The 22,577-nt window shown below is 44.1% G+C and overlaps 1 protein-coding gene across 2 annotated transcripts in view; it reads left to right on the top strand.

Moving 5' to 3' along the window:
* The first annotated feature begins 9,449 nt into the window (after positions 1–9,449).
* Positions 9,450–22,577, top strand: part of TNMD (tenomodulin) — a 19,408-nt gene continuing 6,280 nt past the window's right edge. Inside the window, exons 1-5 of one of the 2 annotated variants that reach the window (XM_081964378.1) lie at positions 9,450–9,503; positions 10,521–10,649; positions 18,270–18,410; positions 19,503–19,604; positions 21,349–21,502. In XM_081964378.1, coding sequence (XP_081820504.1) covers positions 9,456–9,503; positions 10,521–10,649; positions 18,270–18,410; positions 19,503–19,604; positions 21,349–21,502 — 574 coding nt within the window. In that variant the 5' untranslated portion in view covers positions 9,450–9,455. The remainder of the gene's footprint in view (positions 9,504–10,520; positions 10,650–18,269; positions 18,411–19,502; positions 19,605–21,348; positions 21,503–22,577) is intronic. The other variant, XM_081964379.1, reaches the window with a different exon arrangement.

The raw sequence follows: 22,577 nt of genomic DNA, 5'->3' as shown, positions 1-22,577 counted from the left end.
AGATAGAGATATAGATATAGATATAGATATAGATATAGATATAGATATAGATATAGATATAGATATAGATATAGATATAGATATAGATATAGATATAGATATATAGATATAGATATAGATATAGATATAGATATAGATATAGATATATAGATATAGATATAGATATAGATATAGATATATAGATATAGATATAGATATAGATATAGATATAGATATAGATATAGATATAGATATAGATATAGATATAGATATAGATATAGATATATAGATATAGATATAGATATAGATATAGATATAGATATAGATATAGATATAGATATAGAGATATAGATATAGATATAGATATAGATATAGATATATAGATATAGATATAGATATAGATATAGATATAGATATAGATATAGATATAGATATATAGATATAGATATAGATATAGATATAGATATAGATATAGATATAGATATAGATATAGAGATATAGATATAGATATAGATATATATATATATATATATATATATATATATATATATATATATATATATAGAGAGAGAGAGAGAGAGAGAGAGAGAGAGAGAGAGAGATATGAACAGCCCTTTTGTCGTTCCACCGGCCCATCCCTTAATTCTTTCCTGCAAAAGTGGCTTTTATTCTATTATGGTGATGTTACAATCACTGCCGTTTCTTTTATTTCATTTTTTTAAGTAAAAGAATGAAAAAAATATCTATCTATCTTGCACTCAACACTTTTCTAGGCATGGCACTAAAAAGCTTCAAGACCACCCTGCCGATGGCCATCAATAGCCAGAATCACTTTTCTTAATTACGCTTCCACTCTCTTGTAAAGTAAACACATCGTTAATACGGCCAGATAAATCATCTCTCTCTCCAAAAGGAAAGTGGAGAGGAAACAATTTCAATGCATAAGCCTTTCCCAAAGTGCAGCCGTTTGCCAGTTTGCAATCCCTAAAAGCTTTGTTTCATAAAAAATCATGAAAAGGCCAGAAAGGACACATACAAGATCTGATGGAAGTCAATATCTTGGGTCATTCACACATTCGGGAGCAGGATAGATACTGCTAGTCCTCACTTAAGTGACCACAATTGGATCTGACAACTAAGTTGCTAAGTGCCATGGTCACTAAGCAAATAATCCCATATAGGAGGCAGGATAACAGATTTAGAAGGGACCTGCAAGTCTAACGCCCTGCTCGAGCAGGAGATCCTCTACCAATTCTACCAAAAAAGATGTTGAGACTCTAGAAAGAGTCTGGAGAAGAGCAACCGAGATGATTAGGGGACTAGAGGCTAAAGCATCCAATGAACGGTTGCAGGAACTGGGCATGGCTAGTCTAGGGAAGAGAAGGACCAGGGGAGACAGGATAGCAGCCTTCCAATATTTGAGGGGCTGCCACAGAGAGGAGGGGGTTAAGCTATTTTCCAAAGCACCCAAAGGCCAGACAAGGAATAATGGATGGAAACTGAACGAGAGATTCAACCTGGAAATAAGGAGAAATTTCCTGACAGTGAGAACAATCAACCAAAGAAACAGCTTGTCTTCGGAAGTTGTGGGAGCTTCATCATTGGACGCTTTCAAGAAGCCACTGAACTGCCATCTGTCAGAAGCAGACTTCAGACGATAATCAGAACTGCAGAAAAAACAATTGCTGCCTTCCATCAAAGACCTATATACTGCACGAGTCAAAAAGAGGGCTGTGAAAATATCTACAGACCTCTCATATCCAGGAAATAAATTGTTTCAACTTCTACCATCAAAACAACGCTATAGGGCTATGCACATCAGAACAACACGGCACTAGGATAGTTTTTTCCGAATGCCATCGCTCTGCTAAACAACTAATTCCCACAACACTGTCAAATTATTTACTGTATTATTATTATCATTGTTCTCATCCTTCCTAGTACCTATCTCTTCCCACTTATGACTACGACCATGTTGCTTGTATCTTTACAATTTATATTGTTTTATTTGTTTCCTAGTATGATTTGATTGCTTATTAATAACCTATGACTATCACTAAGTGTTGTATCTTATGATTCTTGAATGTACTTATTTTATTTTTCTTTATGTACACTGAGAGCATATGCACAAAAGACAAATTCCTTGTGTGTCCAATCACACTTGGTCAATAAAGAATTCTATTCTATTCACGCAAAAACGTTCCTAAAATCGGGTACGGTCACCTGATGTTTCACTGAACAAACCACACTTCCTAACGGCGAATTTCCCAACCCTAACGACAGTCGTTAAGTCAAGGACTGCCTGTGACCTCAACAAAAAAAAAGGGATGGGGAACCTGTGGAATTAAACCTCCCAAGAGATTTTGAAGGCAAAGCAACTCTCTTCGCTGCCTCTTTAACACCCAATGATTTTCCCCAGCAAAATGACCAGGGACATACACAATTCCAAAATGAGCCCATTTAAAAAACAGTTAAAGACTATGCTGAGAAGGTATATAACACAGAAAATAAGTCTATATAATGATTTTCCCCAGCACCCAGTGAAAGTCCACGCCTGTTTGTGTACCCGTCTCGCACACATGCACTGTCCTCCTTTGCACACCCAGCAATCACGTCTAATCTCCTTAGCTCTGCACTGACCTATTCTTGCTGCCAACGAGTTGTAATCGGTCCCTGCGGACTATTTATCTGCGAGTGCTGATCGCACAGAAAGCAGCTTTTCCACGCCATTACAACAGGGCTCTAACGATCTCAGCCCCCAGTCTGGGAAAGGGCGGGGGAATATCTCCCACCATTATTTCTGCAGAAGCCTGAAGAGAGGCCTGCCTGTCCATCTGCTTTCTGATACACGACGAGAGGCGGGAGAAGGATTCCAGATTGGACCACACCCTGTATCCACCTCGGATGACAATGGTTCGTTTAGTAACCATTCAAAGTTACAACAATGCTGGGGCAGTGGTGGGTTCCAGGCGGTACGGCCCGGTATGGGAGCAGCGGCCACCGTACCGGAATGGTGTTTCGTTGGTCCCACCCACCACCTGCATTCCTTACCTCTTTTTGAGGGAAACGGGCCAATCACGCACGAGCGCACAGCGTATGGCGCCTGCGTGACCTCGCCGAGCAGCTGGGGTATCGCAGGGCGGTGGCGTGTGCATGCGTGCCCGAGGTGGACGTCCGGCTCCATCACAGCGTACCGGTTGTGACGGGATCTAGAACCCAGCACTGCACTGGGGGTAAAAGCGACTTAGGACCACTTTTCATACTTATAACCGTTGCAGCATCCCCCAAGGTCACTTGATCAAACCTTTGTTGCCTGGAGACCGGCGTGTAATTTTGACAATTTGTACAGTTCTGGGGTCATGGGATCACCAGTTGGGCTAACAAGTCTAATAAATAATAATAATAATAATAATAATAATAATAATAATAACCTGCACTTTCACCTTCTCCAATTGCTAGATGGGTGGGAGCTGGAGCAAGTAACAGGACCCGCACAGCGCCCGGGTCTCGAACCTTTCCAGTTGAGAAACTCAGCGTCTTTAACCGCTGAGCCATCATGCTGCCCCCATTAAATATAAGGGCAATAATTAGGTCTACTAATACTGGTTTGTTTGTTTTTTAAATGATAAACCAGGATTCCATCTTCTCAGTAGAGTGGAAAGGGAGTAACACCTGCTCTTTTTTTCTATTGCTGACTCTTTGCAGAGGTGAACCACCCAGGAAAATATATGCCTTCGTTTTGTTTTATGGCCCCATTAAAGGATCCCACCTCCTGGGAAACGGCTGTCAGCCACTCAGAAAGGAGAGCAACCATCCTGGAAAATGGGAAGTTTTAATTCCATTTTTGCAGCTTAAGCAAAAGTTACCTTTGACAACCAGCAGCCAAGAGAGAATGCACGGTTTACAGTCATCGTAAAATCTGAATTTGTCTTCTCGCAGCCTTGGGGAAGATTTTTCTCTTAGCCAAAGCGGTTGTCAGATGTGGGGCCTGGGACCCCCAAGATTCTCACCAATCTCTGATGAATTGGCACAGCGGCTAAGACGCTGAGCTTGTCGATCAGAAAGGTCAGCGGTTCAAATCCCTAGCGCCGCATAACGGAGTGAGCTCCCGTTACTTGTCCCAGCTTCTGCCAACCTAGCAGTTCGAAAGCACATAAAAATGCAAGTAGAAAAATAGGGACCGTCTTTGGTGGGAAGGGAACAGCGTTCTGTGCGCCTTCAGGCGTTTAGTCATGCCGGCCACATGACCACGGAGACATCTTTGGACAGCGCTGGCTCTTCGGCTTTGAAACGGAGATGAGCACTGCCCCCTAGAGTTGGGAACGACTAGCACATATGTGCACATATACCTTTTATAGGATAGATTTCGCAACCTCATCTAACGTCAACAAAGATCCTGCTTTGTTCTAACCAACACAACTTGACTGGCATGTATCATTAGAAAAAAAGAAACCACATACCTGAGAATGTTTAATGCAAGAAGCAGCATCCTAACCAAAGTGGCCCTTCAGAAATGAGCAGAGGTTCTTCTCTGGGCAAGAAAGGGAAGTCCAAGAAGATGAGATGCCATCTTGAACACCAGAAGATTGTTTCAGCCATTGTTCCTATAACGCACAGGTGGGAGAAACGATCCTGGCTCAGGAATTCTGGGAGTCAAAGTCCACATGTTGTACAGGAGCCATCATTCCCCACCTGTGTGTTATAGCAGGGGTGAGGAACGATGGACCCCTTCACAACCTGAGGACTTCAACTCCCAAAATTCCAAAACTGGCATGGCTGACTCAGGAATTCTGGGAGTTGAAGTCCACAGGTGATGAAGGGACCATGGTTTCCCACCTGTGCATTATAGGAACAGTGGCTGAAATAATCTTCTTGTTTTCAACATGTAAGCATCTGTAACCTGATAGCAAGAAGAAGAAGAAGAAAATCCGTAACAACTAGCAAGGAAAACCTCAAGCGTTACTGATTAAATGCAACTCCCCTCTCTCATCTTGGAATGAACCAGCAGGAAAAAAGAGCTTGCTACAGGTTAGAGGGCTCCCCCAGGAAAGAAAAAGAGAAAATGGTCTATTCCAGGCTAGGGGGTTTGCCTAGAATCAATCAGGTGTAGGCTTCTTCTAGGAGGGGAAAGAAAGAAAGGAAGGAAGGAAAGAAAGAAAGAGAGGAGGAGGAGGAAGGGGGGGAAGGGAGTAAGACGAATTCTCCCTCCCTTCCCCTCTTCTCCCCTTTCTCTTTTTTTTCTGGTTTTTTCTTTCTTTCTTTCTTTCTTTCTTTCTCTTTCTCTTTCTCTTCCTCCCCCCTCCCCCTCTCTCACCCTCCCTTCCTTCTTTGTTTCCTTCTTTCCTTTCTCTCTTTCTCTTCCTCCCTCCATCTTTTCCTTCCTCCCTCTCTCTTTTTCTTCCTCCTTCCCACATTCTTTTCCTTCCTTCCTTCCTCTCTCTCTTTCTCTTCCTCCCTCCCTCTCCTTCCCTGCTTTCCACCCTCTCTCCTTCTCTCCCTCCCTCCCTTCCTCTCTGTCTCCCTTTCCCCTATCCTTGTCTGATTCCTTTCTCGGCTATTTTTTCCGCAATGCTCCGTCTCATTTTTTTGGATGAGCTTTACCTATTGTTCTTTGTTTACACTCGCTTTTCAAATCCAGCCCTTGTTTTTCTCCTCTGTGTTTCTCTGTTCAGCACTCTTGTCTATTTTCTTAATAAAGTAAATGCGGTTTCAAACAGGCATTTTCTTTGTACCTAGAACTCAGGAATTCTGGGAGTCGAAGTCCACAGGTGATGAAGGGACCATCATTTTCCCCTCCCCTGTGTGTTACAGCAGGGGTGAGGAACGATGGACCCCTTCATAACCTGAGGACTTCAACTCCCAAAATTCCAAAACTGGCATGGCTGGCAAACTGTTGTTTTCTGAAAAGCCGACTCTGCCTTGTGCAAAGCAATTAAACTCAATGCTTTTTTTTTCATCTGTAGCCCCAGGCTATGTTGGCAGGAGATTTTGAGAAGTCCCACACATCTGGAGAACCCCGAGTGCAGACGGACTTCGGAAGCCCTCTTTAGAAATCCCACACGGCATAAATCCTCCTGCTTTTATTGAAGATTATGGGCTGCCAACCAGCAGATTAGCAAATCTTATCCTGAAACCCTCTCAAAAATTACAGTGAAATTGTATACCGGTTCACCTCTGTAGAAGTTGGAAAGGTTATCTATTCTAGAGATGTCTTACTTGCTGTTCCACCTCTGAGCACAAGAGGGCGCCATCAACACGTCAATAAGCTTGGTTCTGTCTTGATTCCAGCACAGAAGAAATAATCAGATCCCGATTAACAGAGTTGGAAGGGGTCTTTTAGGTCATCTAGTCCAACCCCCCACCCCACCCCACCCCAGCAGGCGGTACACCATTTCTGATGGCAGTCTAGTCTCTTCTTGAAAGCTTCCAGTGATAAAGCTCCCACCACTTCTGAAGGCAACTTCTGTTCCATGGGTTGAGTGTTCTCACTGTCAGAACATTTCTCCTTATTTTGAGGTTGAATCTCTCCTTGGTCAGCTTCCATCTATTGTTCCTTGTCTGGCCTTCAGGTGCTTTGGAAAATAGCTTGATCCCCTCCTCTCTGTGGCAGCCCCTCAAATACTGGAAGACTGCTATCCTGTCTCCCCTGGTCCTTCTCTTCACTAGACTAGCCATGCCCAGTTCCTGCAACCGTTCATCGTATGTTTTAGCCTCCAGTTCTCTAATCCTCTTGGTTGCTTTTATCTGCACTCTTTCTAGAGTCTCCACATCTTTTTATAGTGTGGTGACCAAAACTCAAGGCAGTACTCTAGGTGTAGTCTTACTAAGGCTTTACAGACTGGTATTAGTACCTCACTTGATCTTGATTGTATCCCTCTGTTAAAGCAATTTAGGATTGCGTTGGCTTTTTCGGCTGCCGTCGCACAGTACTGCTTCCTATTTAACTGGTTGTCCACTAAGACTCCAAGATCCCTCTCACATTTTCTGCTATTAAGCCTGATTTCACCCAGTCTATATGTCTACTTTGAGGGTTTTCTTCCCTAAGTGTAAGACTTTACTTTTCTCTACGTTTAATTTCATTTTGTTAGAGAGGGCCCAGTGTTCAAACCTGTCAAGATCCATCTGGATCTTGAGCTTATCTTCTAGGACGTTGGCTATTCCTGCCAGCTTAGAATCATCTGCAAATTTGGTAAGTTCCCCTTCTATTCCCTCATGAACTAACCACTAGGCAAGATCTCAGTCAATATTACTAATAAGCCTTTTTCTAGTCTACTCTGAAGATAATAAACAAAATCATTCCATAAACAAACACTGGTGGTTTAGATATCTTCAAATATTGTACAGGTAGTCCTCGACTTATGAAATGGGCCCAAAGTTGGCCCCCCCATGCTTCCTCACACATGCACATGCGTCTCCCACATGCCCCCTGCCCCCGTGCATGCGTGGCCGAGACCCCAACGTCAGCTGGGTGTTGGGAGGCGTGCCCATATGCGCAGTGGAACTGAGCTGGGGTGACCGCTCGCGCCTTTGCTTGCCACCTGCGGCACACATATCCCATCGGTTCACCATCACGGGCTTCTATCTTGGAACTATTGGATGACGTCGGTAGATAGGATGAAGGAGTTGATTGGAACCTCCGGAGGAAAATGTCTGTGGAGATTCTCAGTCCTCCAAATCAGAGTTTGTTTCTTTTTTTATGAAAGGTTTCTTTCTCAAAAGGCAACCGGACTGATTTTCCTTAAGGAAGACGTTGCGCTTCCCATTTTCAAGATCCTACTGAAATCAGGCCTGCATGGTGAACATCGATTGGAGATCCTCAATCAATAATACAATACAATACAATAGCAGAGCTGGAAGGGACCTTGGAGGTCTTCTAGTCCAACCCCCTGCCTAGGCAGGAAACCCTATACCGTTTCAGACAAATGGCTATCCAACATCTTCTTAAAGACTTCCAGTGTTGGGGCATTCACAACTTCTGGAGGCAACTTCTGTTCCACTGATTAATTGTTCTAACTGTCAGGAAATTTCTCCTCAGTTCTAAGTTGCTTCTCTCCTTGATTAGTTTCCACCCATTGCTTCTTGTGTTACCCTCAGGTGCTTTGGAGAATAGTTTGACTCCCTCTTCTTTGTGGCAACCCCTGAGATATTGGAACACTGCTATCATGTCTCCCCTGGTCCTTCTTTTCATTAAACTAGACTTACCCAGTTCCTGCAACCGTTCTTCATATGTTTTAGTCTCCAGTCCCCTCATCATCCAGCTCAGGATTATTCCAAAGCTGTTTCTTCCTTTTTTTCCCCAAAAGGCAACTGGACTTTCTCAGGTTTTTTGTTTTCCTTGAAAACATTTCGTTTCTCATCCAAGAAGCTTCTTCGGTTCTTCTTCAGTTTGCCGAAAAAGTTTCTTGGATAAGAAGTGAAGTGTTTTGAAAGAGAAAAAAAACTGAGAAAGTTCACTTGCTTTTTGGGGGCGGGAGGCGGACACTTTTGGGTCAACATTTGCCATCAAGAATCCAGCCAGACTAGGGAGAAAAAAGATTGGGAAGAAAAAATATAGAAATTACAAAATAAAGAAAAAGAAAAGGCTAGGTGAATGGGTGGAAAGAAGTGAAGCTCCCAAGAGACCAAGAGAAAATGATTAGGAGGAAAGAAGGGGAAGGATTCACTAGTAGAATAAAATGAAATATGTTACAATTGCCAAGGGCATATAGTTAATAGGATGTGAGGGAAATAGATCAATATTATTAATTGTGGATAACTAACTAAGTGAAATGTTCATTACACAAAATTAAATCTGAGGATATGTGTTATTTAAAGTAAAATAGAATAACAGATGGGAATGAAATATTAAATCTGATGCATTTGGAGGGGCAAATAAGGACATCATTTATTTATAAAGAAGAAATTAAATTTAAGATGGAAAATATGGAAAGAAAATAAGATGGCTGAAATGGAAAATGGAAATACAATGTAAAATGATTTATGCATATGAGAAGATGTTAAGGGGGGGGGGAAACGTGCAACACTTTATTTACAAATAAGTAACAAAAAAATAAAAAAATAAAAACCCTTGGGGGGAAAAAATGAATCCAGCCAGATGAGAAAGACACTTAACAAAATAACAACTGGAAAACCCAGAAGGAATTAGCATTGGAAATACAAATGGCAAGACTTTTTCCAGGAGGTCAGACTTGCAAAAGGACGATCAGTCCGGAGAAGAAACAGAGCATATCCTTGTCTCTTTCTGAAATGCATCCTCTCCTGCACGTTTGCAGACTTGGCTGTGGCATTGCCACACATTCAGCCCAGCCAGCTGGAGAGAGAGAGACCCCCCCCCCAAAGAAAAGAAGGAGGAAGCCCTCCACTCTGCTCAAGGAGCATTCGAAGGCATCCTGACTCCACCCCGGTCCCAGCGTCTCAGCCGTCCCACTCTCTGGGACAAAAAAAAGGAAGATTTGACACTCAAGGGGGAAAGCAGCATGGGGAAACAGCTCCCGGAGGGATCCCAGGAATTCTGCGGGCATGACGTAAGTCCGTGATTTGACTCTTCCTTGGGGTGTGGGAGGTCAAAGGCTTGATCGTTTGGACTTCCTGCAAGCAGGTGCGCCGTAATAACTAAAGGAGACATTTGCTGGCAATGAGAACAATTCATCAGTGGAACAGCTGGCTTCCAGAAGTTGTGAGTGTTCCATCAATGGACATTTTCAAGAAGAGAATACAGAATAAGAAGAGACCTTGGAGGTCTTCTAGGCTTAGAGGAGAGGAGAGGAGAGGAGAGGAGAAGAAAAGAGAAGAGAAGAGAAGAGAAGAGAAGAGAAGAGAAGAGAAGAGAAGAGAAGAGAACAGTTGGAAGGGACCTTGGAGGTCTTCTCATCCAAACCCCTACTCAGGCTATACCATTTCATACAAATACTTATCCAATATCTTCTTTAAAACATCCAGTGTTGGAGCATTCACAACTTCTGGAGACAAGTAGTTCCCCTGGTTAATTGTTTTCACTGTTATGAAATCTGTCCCCAGTTCTAGGTTGCTCCTCTCCTTGATTAGTTTCCACCCATTGCTTCTTGTCCTGCCCTCAGGTGCTTTGGAAAATAGCTTGTGGCAGCCCCTGAGATATTGGAACATTGCTATCATGTCTCCCCTAGTCCTTCTTTTCAACAGACCAGACATACCCAGTTCCTGCAACTGTTCTTCATATGTTTTAATCTCCAGTCCCCTAATCATCTTTGTTGCTCTTCTCTGCACTCTTTCTAGAGTCTCCACATCTTTTTTACATCGTGGCGACCAAAACTGAATGCATGATTCCAAGTGTGGCCTTACCAAGGCCTTGTAAAGTGGTATTAACACTTCACGTGATCTTTATTCTATCCATCTGTTGATGCAGTCTAGGACTGGACAGTCTGCAGTGGTACAGGGTCTCCTGCTTGAGTAGGGAGGGTGAACTAGAAGACCTCCAAAGTCCCTCCCAGCCCTGTGATTCTAAAATTCTATTGTGTGACTTGTCTGAAACTGATTTTTCCTGGAAATCTCTCTCCTCCTTTCAGGCTCACACTGCCAAGAAGGGACTCTACAAAAGAGTCCAGATTTGGGCTGCGTTAACCTTCATTTTGCTCCTCTCCCTCACCTTGACTATTCTGGGTGTCTCCTATTTTTGGAAACCTGCTCCCCAAAAGGTAAGCTCTATTCTCAGGATTATATTAAGGTTAAAGTTCCTCATATGTACTAGTCGTTCCTGACTCTAGGGGGCGGTGCTCATCTCCGTTTCAAAGCCAAACAGCCAGCACTGTCCAAAGACATCTCTGTGGTCATGTGGCCGGCATGACTCAATGCCAAAGACGTGCGGAACGCTGTTACCTTTCCACCTAAGGTGGTCCCTATTTTTCTACTTGCATTTTTACCTGCTTTCGAACTGCTAGGTTGGCAGAAGCTGGGACAAGTAATGGGAGCTCACTCTGTTACGCGGAGTTAGGGATTCAAACTGCTGAACTGCCGACCTTTCTGATTGACAAGCTCAGCATCTTAGGCACTGAGCCACTGCGTCCCTTAGGGTTATATTAGAGGAGATATTTTAAAGGGGGGGGGGAGTGGATATTTCTACCCCAGACTTTAAAAAGACATGGAGAACCCTGTCAAAAGTTTTATGCTGTGCTGCCGTTTCTTTTGGCAGTGGGATCTTAGCTGTGGAAAAGCAGCGATTTCTGTCCTTGGCACCCTTAATTGTGAGAAGTTCCTCTCCATTTTGTTTCAATTAATTCGCCAGGAACTGGAGGAGAAATCCACCAGGCGTTGAAGAAGTCGCTTGTTTTGGGAAGGCAACTGATCTCTTGCCAATTTAAATTGGACTTTCATGAGTTTGCAGCTGGAAGGGCTGAGAAGTTGCCATATTTGATTCAGCCGTTTTATGGAATAATGATAAGAATTACTTTCTGCCACTATCACCACCACCCCATATATGTGTATGTATGCATGCATGTGTGTGTATGTATATGTATGCATGTGTGTGTATTTGTGCATGTCTGTATGTGTATGTATTTATGCATGCATGTGTATGTGTGTGTATGCATGCATGTATGTGTGTATGCATGTGTGTGTGTGTGTATGTGTATGTATGTATGTGTGCATGCATGCATGCGTATGTATGTATGCGTGTGTGTATGTGTATGTTTGCATATGTGTGTATGTATATGTGTGTATGTATGTGTATGTATGCATGTGTGTATATGTGTATGCGTGTGTTTGTATGTGTGTATGTATGCGTGTGTATGTGAATGTTTGCATATGTGTTTATGTGTGTATGTATGTGTATGTATGCATGTGTGTATATATGTATGTGTATGTATGCGTGTGTGTGTGTATGTATGCATGCGTGTGTATGTATATGTATGTATGCATGTGTGTGTGTGTGTGTGTGCGTGGGCCCCAAGCTCTAAATGTAGAAACCAGCGGTGGGATTCACTTACCTTCCCTACCAGTTCACCAATGTGAGCACAGGGGCCACGTCTGTGCATGCGCAGTGCTCGCACATTACATCGGGGCGGGTGGGGGGAGTCTCCCGCAGCCGGTGCTACCTGATTGCCCAAACCGGAGAGATCCCGGTTGAATACCGCTTCTGGACTAGAAACCCCCAAATTTAGACTGGAGTCCAAAATCTGTAGAGCAAGTCATTAACCAGGAACGCTTTCCAGATAGACCTGAATTCTGCACCAGGTTTCGTTTTTAAATACAAGGATCTTTTTTTTTTACATCCAATCTACTGCAGTCCCATAACTTCGTTAGCCATTTTTCCACAGAAGGCCTTCCCAGTGTACACCCCAAAAGTATTATAATCCTGCAGATCATTTCTGAAGTGATGCAGCTCTTGATAAAAATAAAAAGGCACAGAGAGTTTAATAGATTTGAGAGAGGAAATTCTTTGGGGACCTACTCTCAAGTCAGTTCTGCTACTGTCTGTAAAGGCAGCGGAGAAACGTCCATTGGCCAAAAACTGGCTGGCAGGCTGTGCCTTCCTGCCTTCCCTATCCAAGGCCAGCATCTGTTTCCAATAACCGGCCTGCTGTTCAGGAGGCAGGTCTGCAAAAAACCATTTGCACTCCAGACGCCTGCAACCCCAGGGATATCCCTGGAGCGGAGAGACTGCGTGGGTAACTTGATGTATCCATGTGGGTGGCAGCAAATTAAAAAAGGAAAGGAAACTTTACGTGTGTATGATCAATGGCCCGTTCCTCTTTTCAGTCCATAATCAGTCCATGATCAGTTAAGAGGGGCGGTGGCTCAGTGGTTAGAGTGCAGCACTGCAGGCTACTTCTGCTGCCTGCTGGCTGCCTGCAATTTGGCAGTTCAGATCTCACAGGCTCAAGGTTGACTCAGCCTTCCATCCTTCCGAGGTGGGTAAAATGAGGACCCAGGTTGTTGGGGGCAAGAGGCTGACTCTGGGCACCGCTTAGAGAGGGCTGGGAAGTATATTCAGTATCAGTCTTCAGTATAAAGTGGTACTTCGGTACTCATCTTTAATTGGTTCCAGGAGGTGCAATGAGTACTAAAAACGATGAATACCAAACAAACCACGTGACTTACTGTGCGGCAATTTGTTTTGCCGTGAAGGACTTCCTGTCTGCTCCCTCTTTTACAATTGTGAGCATGATTTCACTTGTTGCTTGTATGTACATTAAGAGCTTATGCACCAGAGACAAATTCCTTTTGTGTCCAGTCACGCTTGGTCAATAAGGAGCTCTGTTCTGTTCTGTTCTGTTCTGTTCCATTCTATTCTATTCCGTAATTCTGTTCTCTATTCTCTTCTATTCTCTATTTTTCTCTCCTATTTTCTATTCTATTCCATCCATTCCTATGTCAGCTACCTTCCCAGCATGGCTAACTTCCTGTCCACCCTCTGAGGCAATCCCCAACTTCGCTTTGCAGGGACATTCCCAGGCATGGCTAAGTTCCAGTCCCTTCTCTGTGGCCTTCCTACCGTAGCATGTCAACTATCAAACAAACAATGAGTTCCCAGGGCAACATTTTCACATCAAAATGCACTGGATACCAAATTTGACGTGTTTTGAAGCAGTTGAGTACCAAGGTACCACTATACTGAGTTTATCGTCCTGCCTGGACCATCGTCCACTTCTCCAGATCTAGAAGGATAACATATAAATCTCAAATAACTCTTGCAACTGCATGTCCCAGACTCCATGTTTCCTTCTTCCCAGAATCATTCATTCATACTGTACACAATATGCCTCATTCCAACTTCCCCCGTGTTGCCTTCTTTCACAAAGGAGTTCAACAGTCCATACAAATCCAGGAAATTGGGTAGTTCAGAAATGCATGGTTAAGCAAACCATATCGTTGCAAATGGTATCATTTGGCCACCTCATGAGAAGGAAGGACTCCCTGGAGAAGAGCCTAATGCCGGGAAAGATGGAGGGCAAAAGAAGAAGGGGACGACAGAGAATGAGGTGGCTGGAGGGAGTCACCGAAGCAGCCGGTGTGAGCTTCAATGGCTCCACTGGATGGTAGAGGACCGGAAGGCCTGGAGGGACATTGTCCATGGGGTCGTGATGGGTTGGACATGACTTCGCAACTAACAACAACAAGAATAGAGTAGAGTAGAGTAGAGTAGAATAGAATAGAATAGAATAGAATAGAATAGAATAGATGAGTCCTAGAGGAATCAACCCTGACTGCTCTTTAGAAGGCCAGATCCTGAAGAGGAAACTCAAATACTTTGGCCACCAAATGAGAAGGAAGGACTCCCTGGAGAAGAGCCTCATGCTGGGAAAGATGGAGGGCAAGAGAAGAAGGGGACGGCAGAGAATGAGGTGGCTGGATGGAGTCACACAAGCAGTCGGCGTGAGCTTCAATCGCTCCAGTGGATGGTAGAGCACAGGAAGGCCTGGAGGGACATTGTCCATGGGGTCGTGATGGGTTGGACACAACTTCACAACTAACAACAACAAATCATTGCGAATGTGGGCACTGCTTTCAATCAAAGATGCGAGACTCTTGGCTCTCCAGATATTGTCGAAGGCTAGCTCCAATCACCAGCCAGCTCTCCGGGATAATGGGAGTTGTAGTGCAACAACTAGCATGGCCAGCTCCTGCTCCCTGCTTTAAATCATCCCAGTGGAACAAACAGTCAGCATCAGGAAACTACTGTTTGCCCAGACATCTGTAACACCTTCCAGGAAAAACACATTGCATGAAAATCTGGTTTCAAATGTCATTTTAGCAAACAACAAACTAAGGACAGCAGAGCAATTAGAAAGGGGGGAAAAATCACTTTCTTCCCGGTCCCAAAAAGTAAATACGGAGGGAAGGAGAGGAGCTTCATACCTTCATTCTGGAGAATGGTATACTTAGACCAGGGGTGTCCAAACTTGGGAACTTTAAGACTTGTGGACTTCAACTCCCAGAATTCCCCAGCCAGCCTGGCTGGGGAATTCTGGGAGTTGAAGTCCACGTTCCCAAGTTTGGACACCCCTGACTTAGACCAAAATGCTGAAGTTAAGTGCAGGAGGAAGATATCCACCATTAACCCAGCTTATCTGCCTTTCCTTCAGGCTTCTTCCATTTATTTTAATTGCCCTGTGACATCTGTAAGACGATAAGCATCAAGGGTTTGCATTGGGAAGTACTGATTCCCATCGCTCCAAAATTCAGACTTGGCTCACGAGTCACAACAAAATGCTCTTTTTTCTTACAAAAAAAGATGCAGAGACTTTGGGGGGGAAAAAAGTGCAAAGAAGAGCAACTAAGATGATGAAGGGTCTGGAGACTCAAACATATGAAGAACGATTGCAGGAATTGGGTATGGTCAGTCTAGAGAAAAGAAGGACTAGGGATGACATGATAACCAGTATTCCAGTATTTGGGGGGCTGCCACAAAGAAGAGGGGATCAACTTATTTTCCGAAGAAACCAGAATGGAAGAGAAGAAACAATGGATGGAAACTAATCAAGGAGAGAAGCAACCTGGGATTAAGGAGAAACTTCCTAACAGTGAGGACAATTAATCAGTGGAACAGAAGTTGCCTTCAGAAGTTGTGGGTTCTTCATCACTGGAGGTTTTAGGAAGAGACTGGGCAGCTGCCTGTCTGAAATGGTATAGGTATCTTCTGCTTGAGCAGGGGGTTGGACTAGAAGACCTCCAAGCTCCCTTCTAACGGATTGGAAGAGTCTACAGCCGACGTGTGTCCAACCTTTGTCCCGACAAGAACAGCATGTGTCCTCCGAATGACACGTTACGGTCTTCAGACATTCAAACAGAGCCAGGAACAACAGTGCACCCAGGATAATAAATCCGTTTTCATTTTCATTTCCAATTAATTAGCACGGAGTCGAGCTAATTAAATCTCATTAATATGACAACTCCCTCTGCATCTCATCGTCTTCCCTTTCTGATGCATTCAACATTGCAAATTTGGGAGTGGGGGGGGAGATATATTTTTAGAGGTCCCCGGGGGCTGCAGCCGTGTGATCAGGCCATAAAGAAAGCCCCTGCTGTTCAGGATAACAGAGAAACGACGCCATGAATATTTCAACTTTATTGCCTTAGAACCAAATAGCATTTGAACAAAACCGTTTTTTTTCCTTGCAGCTTATATATCCTCTCTCAGAGCTTGGCCACAATTCTGCATTAGTGAGACCCAAACTCTTTTTTCAAAAGAAGAAGAATGAAATCAAGCTGGCCGTAAACATAAACTTCCCCACCCACCCACCCCACCCCCCAAAAGTTCCTTGCAAACAAAGTGGAATTTCGAAATCTTTTTTCCAGTCTGTCTTCGGATGCCACTAGGCCTGGCCTAAAACATGATCTGTCCTTGGGGATTATCTGATGAGGCAACCTAACTGCTGTGAAATGGAAGAAAAGACTGCAATTCTGTCAAAAAGGATGCCAGTTTGAATCTAAGGTAGAATATTTTCTAGGGTAGAAATAGTCTTCCTGGGCTCCAAGATCACCGCAGATGGGGAACTGCAGCCAAGAAATTCAAAGACGCTTGCTCCTGGGGAGGAAAGCTATGGCAAATCTAGACAGCATACTAGAAAGCAGAGACAGCACCCTGCCAACAAAAGTGTGCATATAGTCAAGGCTATGGTTTTCCCAGTTGCAATGTGTGGCTGTGAATGATGGACCATAAGGAAGGCTGAGCGCCAAAGAATGGAGGTCTTTGAACTCTGGTGCTGGAGAAGATTCCTGTGAGTCCCTTGGACTGCAAGGCGATCAAACCAGTCAGTCCTAGAGGAGATCAACCCTGACTGCTCTTTAGAAGGCCAGATCCTGAAGAGGAAACTCAAACACTTTGGCCACCTAATGAGAAGGAAGGACTCCCTGGAGAAGAGCCTGATGCTGGGAAAGATTGAGGGCAAAAGAAGAAGGGGACGACAGAGAATGAGGTGGCTGGATGTAGTCACCGAAGCAGCCGGCGTGAGCTTAAATGGACTCCAGAGGATGGTAGAGGACAGGAAGCCCTGGAGGAAGGTTGTCTATGGGGTCACGATGGGTCAAACACGACTTCACGACCACCAACAAGAATAAAATATTCTAGGGTAGAATATTTTCTTCTTTCTTTGTGGCCTGCTTGGTTCAGGATGGCCTTGAGTTGGCAGTGAAAAGCGCACACCACAATAATACCACATTAATATACAGGTAATCCTTGACATAGGACCACAATTCTGCCCAAAATTTCTGTTGCTGTGTGAGACGGTTGTTAAGTGAGTTTTGCCCAATTTTACATCCTTTCTGGCTACGGTTGCTAAGTAAATCACTGCAGTTGTTAAGTTAGTGACACAGTTGTTAAGTGAATCCGACTTCCCTGTTGACTTTGCTTGTCCAAAAGTCGCAAAAGAGGAATCACAGGATCCCAAGACATTGCAACCATCGTAAATATAAACCCCTTGCCGAGCATTCTGAATTTTGATCTTGGGGATGCTGCAACAGTTGTAGGTGTGAAAAATGGCCATAGGTCAGTGCCACTGTAAGTTCAAATAGTCACTAAACAAGCGGTTGTAAGTCGAGGACTTTCCGTATTAAAACAGAACAATATCATGTATTCATGCCACCAGCAGGATTAAATCAACTTTTATTGTCCTCCAAGGCTTTTCTAAAGAGTCATAGCTTCAGGTCTCTTCGGAAATCCAACAAGGAGGAGATTGTCCTTATTTGGGGCACAAACTGATTCACAGAAATTGGAGTGTAAGAGGTAAATCAGTAACTAACAAAACGAGAATATTTCGAATATCACCTGGAAAATGCACCTTGGGGACAAAGAGACTGGCTCTATTCATTATACAGCTACGGTTTGTTTTAACCATGTCTTGTTCCAAAAGCCACAATTGGCAGGATGCCCATAACACCCTAACCCTGTGGTGACTAATCTATGGCACACGTGCCAGAAGTGGCACGCAGAGCCCTCTCTCTGGGCACGCCAGCCGTCGCCCATTACTCTTCTGGGTTCCGGCCAGCTGGTCTTCTCACACACGCATCTGCGCCAGAAAGCGGAAGACCAGGTGACCGGTGGGCATGCACCCGCCAGAAACCAGAAGCTGAGCTTCCCACCGCGCACATGCATGCTGGGGAACTGCTCTTCCAGTTTCCGGCATTCACGCATGTGCGCACCAGGAAGCTGTTCTTCCAGTTTCTGGTGCTCCCCCCCTCCCCACGTGCGTGTTCCTGTTTCGGCACTCCGTGCCGAAAAGGTTCACCAACACTGCCCTAAACAAAGATGCCAAGTCTTAGCGCACTGGGTGATCAACCACTGCAACTGATTCATACTCTTCTCCAATCTGTTTTTGCAGATTTATGAACTGGAACAGATGTTTGTCAGCAACATGGAGAAACAGAAGATACTGCTGAAGATCGATCCCCTTGCCTGGACGGAGACCTTTCAGACCGGGAAGGGCCGCGAGGAAGTTCTTGAAATACACGATTTTAAGAATGTATGTATGTCCATTTTCAGGACAGGGTCAGGTCAACCCTGGTCCACATCTTGGCTACGCCCTTCGTTTAAAGGCCAAAATGCAAGGTGCCGATTTTCTGCACAGAATAAAGCAAATTGGCCGGGTTTTTGTGTTGTGCGCTAAGGCAATAAACTACATTACAGCTGACTTCAGTCGGTGGACTCAGCGGGTCGGCGTGAAACTGGAATCTCTTGATTCAGAGCGGAGTCTCTTAGCTAACAGGCAATGCCAGTTTGTTTTAACAAAAACAAGGAAGTCAGCAGGAAGGGGGAAATATTCATTATAACACAAGGCATTCAAGCAAAACCCCCACGGTGAAGCTTCTGAATCCGAGGTGCTTCTTTATTTATTTTATGTTCCAGCAGCAAATCAGAGGCGCATAGAAGTATTTATAGACAGCCGGAAAGGTTTACTCCCCCGTGCCCCACTTTTAATGCAACCAAAAATGGATATATGGTATATATCCTGAATTAGGATAACCGTGGGCTTGCAGATATAGCTCGGTTGCATTTGTTTCCTCTGCCACCTTCACCTGGTTATATATTATTATTATTATTATTATTATTATTATTATTATTATTATTATTATTAATTACTTGAACTTATTAGTCGCCCCCTCTCCCCACAGGGACTCGGGGCGACGTACAAAAGTATTATATAGCGTACAGAGGAGGTAAGAATAAATAAATAAGTTACAATACCTAAAAAAGTTAAAACCCCAGTGAAATTAACCCTTAAAAACTAAAATTACCAATTAAAAATGCCCTGGGCTGGAGAGATTGTAGTATTATGCCAGGTCAGCTAGTCGAAACAGGTAGGTTTTCAGCTTCATACGGAAGGAGCGAAGGTCGGTTGTTGTCCTGATGTCTGGGGGGAGGTCATTCCAAAGGGTGGGGCCCACTACAGAGAAGGCCCTACTCCTGGGCGTCGCCCTCTGGCACTCTCTGGAGGACGGCACCCGGAGTAGTCCCTCTCTGTGTGAGCGGACAGGTCGCAGGGATGTATGGGGCAGGACGCAATCCCGCAGGTAACTAGGCCCTGTGCCATATATATTTTTTGCTTTTCTTGCAGGGGATAACTGGTCTCTTTTTCATGGGCGATCCCAAATGCTTTCTCCAAACTCAGATTAAAGGGATACCAGAAGCATCGCAGATGGAGACGGAGGCGCCGGAGGTATGCAGAAGGAAAGAATGTGCTGAATTAAGTAAAGAGTCGCTGGCCAGCGAGCAGATTTATAGCAGCTTGGAAAGGACAGCAGAGACTAATCCCCCTTGGTTTTTAAATCACTCACAGGCGAGAGTGAGTGAGTGAGAGAGTGAATGAGAGAGAGAGAGAGAGAGAGAGAGAGAGAGAGAGAGAGAGAGAGAGAGAGAGAGAGATTCAACATATGCTAAATGGAGCCTTCCCTAAAACAAAGAAGAGGGAATCAACCGTAAGGCCAAACGCAGCCCAACTGAGATGAGGGTAGCAAAGAAAGAATAAGTGAAATATCATCCACATGACTAGGATCGGTTTTCAATGTGTTTCAATCCCTTTAATAGGACTTACGGTCTTCCCATTTTTCCAGGGGCTGCTTCAAACCATTGCAGAGGCATTTTGAGGTGGAAAACCCTCTTTTCCAATCTCAACCCCCCACCCACCCACTTCCACGGTGATCCAAACATCCTATTTCACACTTAAACTGGTGTGTCGAACCTGCAAGGGCTTCGGTTCAAACCCTTTTTTTCATGTTTCGCGCGTTACACAGAAGACTAGCAAATTGAGGGGTCGGGGAGGCGGAAGGAAAAAGTATATTTTTGTATTGCTGCAACACCCTGGCTGGCTCTAAGACACTTCATTAGATGTGTCTTCCGTTCTCATGGCAGGAATTGCTGGGCTCTGTTCTGGTTTCATTTTATTTTTCTTGTTGTGGCCCGCCAGTGGAGCTGGTAGTAGAGCTGGACAGTGAGGAGGTTTGGGAGGAGCATGGAGGCTGGGGAAGGCTCGGACGAGGGCTCTGCATCGGAGGCAGAGACGGGGCTGAGGCCGTCTGGCAGTGATCAGGTCCCTATGGAGGTAGACAGCAGTGAGGCAGAGGAACAGCTGGAGCCTGTTCCCAGTGTGTGCATGTGCAGAACTTCCAGAAGAAAAGAACAACTCAGAAATCAGGGTAGACTTGGGAGTAAAGTCACAGGTGGAAGGTGATTGGCCCCTCCCATAGGAAATAAAAGAGGAGCGAAAGGTGGGCTTTTGCAGGAAACAATTCGTTCATTCAGTTGTTAAGATTCATTTCAGGAGTGTGAAGATCTGTCCCTGAATCTCAGAGACTCTGTGCCCAGTCTTTCCTTGCACAGGACTTCATTTGGGAAAATATTTACATGGCAGCTTTCCAAGATAGATGAGGTCTGTAGTCATAAATATTCCTTTGAAAGACTGTTTGCCAGGCCTTCGCTGAATGTGAATGAGAAGAATTCACATTCATTTAATAAAAAGGGTTTTGTCAGGACCAGGACTCTGCCTCGTGCTTTTTTGGGGAAGCATAGGTCAGAACATTCCTGTTTGGTGGCTAATGGATCAAGAAAGCACACCTTCGTCTTTTGTGAGTGTGGCGTACGTCCGTTTTTAATCCAGGAAAAAAGAATGGTACCCCAGAAATAATAATAATAATAATAATAATAATAATAATAATAATAATAATAATAATAATAATAATAATAACAACAACAACATGGAAAGGACAGATCTGGATTGAAAAGCTGCACCATTTCATATTATATATGGCAGGGGTGTCCAAACTTGGGAACTTTAAGACTTGTGGACTTCAACTCCCAGAATTCCCCAGCCAGCTGGAATTCTGGGAGTTGAAGTCCACAAGTCTTAAAGTTCCCAAGTTTGGACACCCCTGATATATGGCGTGAGAATATGTCTTGTCTTGCAGGCAGAGGAAATAGCCATCACTTATTTTGAGCAATCGGTGCTTTGGGTTCCAGATGAGAAACCAATCGAAAATAAAGATTTCCTGAAGGAATCCAAGATGTTTGACCTCTGCAAAAACGTTAGTGCGTATTGGGTCCATCCTACCCCACTAAGAGGTAAGGCTGTTTTCTCTCAACATTATACTGCCGGAAATTTATCCAATGTCACAAATGGCATTTTCTGACCCTTTCTTTGCATCTAGCATAAATGCCCCATTATTTCATATCTTAGAATAACAGAGTTGGAGGGGACCTTGGAGGTCTTCTAGTCCAATCCCTCTGCCTAGGCAGGAAACTCTACACCACTTCAGAGAAATGATTGTCCAATCTCTTCTTAAAAACTTCCAGTGTTGGAGCATTTATAACTTCTGGAGGTAAGTTGTCCCACTGATTAATTGTTCTAACAGTCAGGAAATTCCTTAGTTCTGGGTTGCTTCTCTCCTTAATTAGTTTCCACCTATTGCTTATTGTCTTACCAGAGGTGGTATTCAGCAGGTTCTGACCAGTTCTGGAGAACCGGTAGCGGAAATTTTGAGTAGTTCAGAGAACTGGTAAAATACCACCTCTGGCTGGCCCTGCCCCATCTATTCTCTGCCTCCCGAGTCCCAGCTGATCGGGAGGGAATGGGGATTTTGCAGTAATCTTCCCCTGCCACGCCCACTAAGTCACGCCCGCCAAGCCATGCCCACCAAGCCATGCCCACAGAACTGGTAGTAAAAAATTTGAATCCCACCACTCTTATCCTCAGAAATGGACTGTAGGGTCGATGATGTACTCTCTGAGTTTGCTTGTTTTATTTTGCAGATATTTCACTACCCAGCTAGGTAACATCATCAGTACCTTAGTAGTACTGATATTACCTAGTTTGGGTAATGAAACATCTGCCAGAAAACAATCAAATTCAGAAAGCACCAAGGACCCCTCATTGTTTAAAGACACTGGAAGTCTTTAAGAAGATGTTGGATAGCTATTCGTCTGAAATGGTATAGGGTTTCCTGCCTAGGCAGGGGGTAGGACTAGAAGACCTCCAAGGTCCCTTCCAACTCTACTATTGTATTGTATAGTATTGTATTGTTTAACCCTGTTTCCTAAACTTGACTAACATACTGAATTGTAAAGTGGATGGATGAATTCATAATATATTACTTGCTGGAGATAAATTGTGGAGTTCAAGCACCTCCTAATACCCCAA

This window comes from Natrix helvetica (genome assembly GCF_964273705.1).
Source record: "Natrix helvetica genome assembly, chromosome: 11".
Lineage (NCBI taxonomy): Eukaryota > Metazoa > Chordata > Lepidosauria > Squamata > Natricidae > Natrix > Natrix helvetica.
Note: the sequence above shows the minus strand (reverse complement) of the source record. Positions and strands in the feature narration are given on the sequence as shown.